This window comes from Gobius niger (genome assembly GCF_951799975.1).
Source record: "Gobius niger genome assembly, chromosome: 24".
Taxonomy (NCBI): Eukaryota; Metazoa; Chordata; class Actinopteri; order Gobiiformes; family Gobiidae; genus Gobius; species Gobius niger.
In genome coordinates, this window is record NC_136875.1 from 9,340,492 (window position 1) to 9,343,807 (window position 3,316).

At 43.6% G+C, this 3,316-nt stretch overlaps 1 protein-coding gene across 1 annotated transcript; it reads left to right on the forward strand.

Annotated features, from left to right (window-relative positions):
- Positions 1–628: 628 nt before the first annotated feature.
- Positions 629–3,007, forward strand: LOC306982495 (uncharacterized protein; the record flags this gene model as incomplete). Its single annotated transcript, XM_079582431.1, has 2 exons — positions 629–894; positions 1,936–3,007. 2 exons carry the CDS (start codon positions 629–631, stop codon positions 3,005–3,007), a joined length of 1,338 nt encoding a protein of 445 aa, XP_079438557.1.
- Between the last annotated feature and the right edge of the window lie 309 nt (positions 3,008–3,316).

Here is a 3,316-nt window from a genome sequence, read left to right on the forward strand (position 1 = left end):
TAAAATGTCCAGATATTTTAGTCGACTAAAATAAGACTAAATAAAAATGAAAGGGAGAGACTAAAATCATCCAAACTTCTATTGACCGTCTGAAAGAGCCTCAGATCATGTAAATTCTCTGCCAAAGGAGCAGCTCTGAGCTTTGTTCATGTGGAGCAGCTCCATGAAGCAGAGGAACAAGATTAAATATGATTATAATGAATATTATCAATGCAAAGTCGACTAAATTAGTGATAATTTTAGTCGACTAAATTGACATGCAATTTTAGTCGACTAAAACTAGACTAAAATTGAAAAGATACATTAAAATATGATGTCAAAATTAACACTGCTGACCGGAGATGCCACACAGCCCCAACCATGGCAAATCTTGACCTCAATCTATCCCACATCCACTCTTTCTTGCTTCAATCAAATTTCCCACCACCTGGTTTCCCATATGCCAACCCTGCAACTTGCCAGTCCGACACACAACATACATGGTTCCTGAAAGACATCTTCCACGTAGTCAGTCCCATATTCTGTCTATCATCAGTTACTCCTGTGCAGTAGGGGGCGCGTGACTTTGGTCGTCTTAACCTCAAAAGAAGGAAAGTATGAGGAAAGGTCTTGTTTTGTTTTGGTAAAGATGTGCTCTCCGTGTCTCCCCCGTGGATCTGTTATGTTCAAAAGTCTCCCCGCAGAGGTGTGGACCCTCGTGTTCAGACTTCTCTCTCACTCCGACAGACTGAGAGTCAGAGCCTCGTGCAGATACTTCAGGGACCTGGTGGATAACGCTCAGTGGAGGGACTGGACTGTGGAGCTGAGGAGGAGCGGTCAGGAGTATGAAGAGGGTTTCTGGCATTTGCTTCGCCGCTGGGGAGTGACCTCCGCGGACCTCTCTTCTACAGTGGGGTAAAGTTTAAAGTTGGCACACTACTACTCACAGCGTCTTCGGACATCTGAGGTCAATAGATCCTAAAAGAAGTTGCATTAAAACACGACAACATTACTGATTGGTGCGTAATGACGCGCCTCTCTCTTTCCGCTCTGAAAAGTGCGCTTAGGGACCGTCTCCAAATTATCTGTTTGCGAACTCAACAGTAAAATGACCAAACGTACTCAGTTCTATTGAATAATAAATGACTACTATTAATAATACATGTATCACAGATTAGGGCTGAAACAGCAAATCGATTAATCGACAACTAATCGATTACTAAAGTAGTTGTCAACTATTTTAGTAATCGATTAATCGTTTTCTAGTAGTAGTTTTCTAGAACAAAAAAAGTCATGACAACTATGTATTTTGGATTGAAAACCTACTTTGTTTTTAAAGTTAGGGTCTGCAGTGTTTTGTCTAGGGCTGTGCAAATTCGAAATTCGATTACGATTTTGATTATTACACTGAACGATTACATAATTAGCATAATCGTTTTTTTTTTCTTTTTCATTTTTTTTTCCATTTCTTTTTCTTCCATTTATTTTTTATTTTTTATTTTTTTCCATTTTTTTGCAAGGCAGACTTGCATTATTTCACGGCGCTGGGATTATTTTCCCTTCGCATTTCACGTGCCGTGGCTGATGCTTTTGCCTGACATAAAAACAAAGGGCGCTGTGTGATGATGTCATCAGGCCTCGCTGCTCAGTTTACTTGCGCAGGTGTGAGGGCTGGCCAGCAGGGGGCAGGTGTGAAACAGAGACCTCTCCTTAATCGAGGCAAACTTGAAATCATTTGTACTTTTATGACTGTTCAGAAAACAGAAAATAATCAGCATAGTTTTTTTAATTAATAAATATATAAAATATATAAATAAAATAAAGACTTTTTTTAAGGCAACAAATAATCGTTAGGAAGAATTCCGCAGTCAATCAATAAATCGGTATTAGAATATGGCTGAATCTGTGAGTAGTAGCATACAGCACTAACTTTTCCTCACTGTTCTCTCCCCACAGCTGGACACACGTCGCCAAAGGGCTACCGGGACTCACCACACTGATAATAAGCATCAGCTGCTTGACTGAGATGAAAGACCTCAGGAGTTTCATCAACTTGGAGCGTCTGTATGTAGTCCTACATACTCGTGCACGTTTAGAAGAGTTGTCCCTCGTCTTGCCTCAGAGGTTGATGCACCTCAAAGTGTGCTCAATGTGTGTCTATGAAAATACCGCTCTCCCCACCGAGATCAGCCCTGATTCGCCGTTTAAGAAGCTCAAGTCTTTGGTTTACCACTGTGACTCTATACCACACCCGGTGGATGTCCTACACTTCTTTCTCTCATCTCTACCTGAGCTACAGCACTTATCGCTAAAGATCTACTCAGAATGTTTGTATAAGGGCCACATATCAGATCTGCCTCCACTGCAAAACTGCTCCCTCTCTAGTTTGGAGCTTGTGACTTGTGAAACACAGACGTTTCCAATGGACTTTATGAAAATGTTGAGCAAGTTGCCCTCTCTGCGGAGCCTGGCCATTTTTTGCCGATACGAATGTATGGATGAATATGATGAGAACACATTGAGGCTGTCCTCCTGGCTGAGGGACCTGCCCTCTCTCACCTCTCTGGTGGTGAGTGGTGGAAATGCAAAAGGGTTTGCCGGGTCAATCGCCTCCTCAGTGACTCGCCTCATGCTTTTGCCTTCATGTTTCGACTCATGGACTGAGGACATGGCGGCGTTGTCCGCTCAGCTCCCGGACCTCCAACACTTGCACCTGCGGGACAACGCCCTGGGCTCAGACACGGCGCACATCCCTCAGTTCTTCCCCAGACTGAAGACTTTACGCCTGTTCCATGATGAGGTCCCAGAGGAGGTGTTCCTCAGCCTGGCCTCTCTGCAGGAGCTGGAGGTTCTGGAGACACTGGACGATGAGCCTCCGCCTGCTGCGCTCGTCTCCAAATTCAGACAACTGACCAACAACAGAGTCCGGATCTACAACAGCCCTAAAGATCGATGGTTGTGGACCTGTGAGTGCTCAGATTACATATCAGCAGACTACTGGGCACAAGTGTTGGGAACGTTACTTTAAAGGGGGGGTATTATGCAAAATTGACTTTTTCAAGCTTTACATCATGTTATTATGTCATTCCCTCGTTAAAAACATGCCTGAAGTGTTGCCTTGGCACATTCACGTATTTTTGAGTAATCTGTAAAAACTCTGATGGCGGCCATTTTAGGGATAAAATGTCTGAGTCCTCCTGGGAACACCCCCCCGTATATTTGACACTGGGGATGGTGCACTCAGGACGATGAGCAGTGTTAGGTTTGCTCCATACATAACGTTTTGCATCTGGGCCAAAAAGTTCAATTTTTGTCTCATCTGACCAAAGCTCCTTCT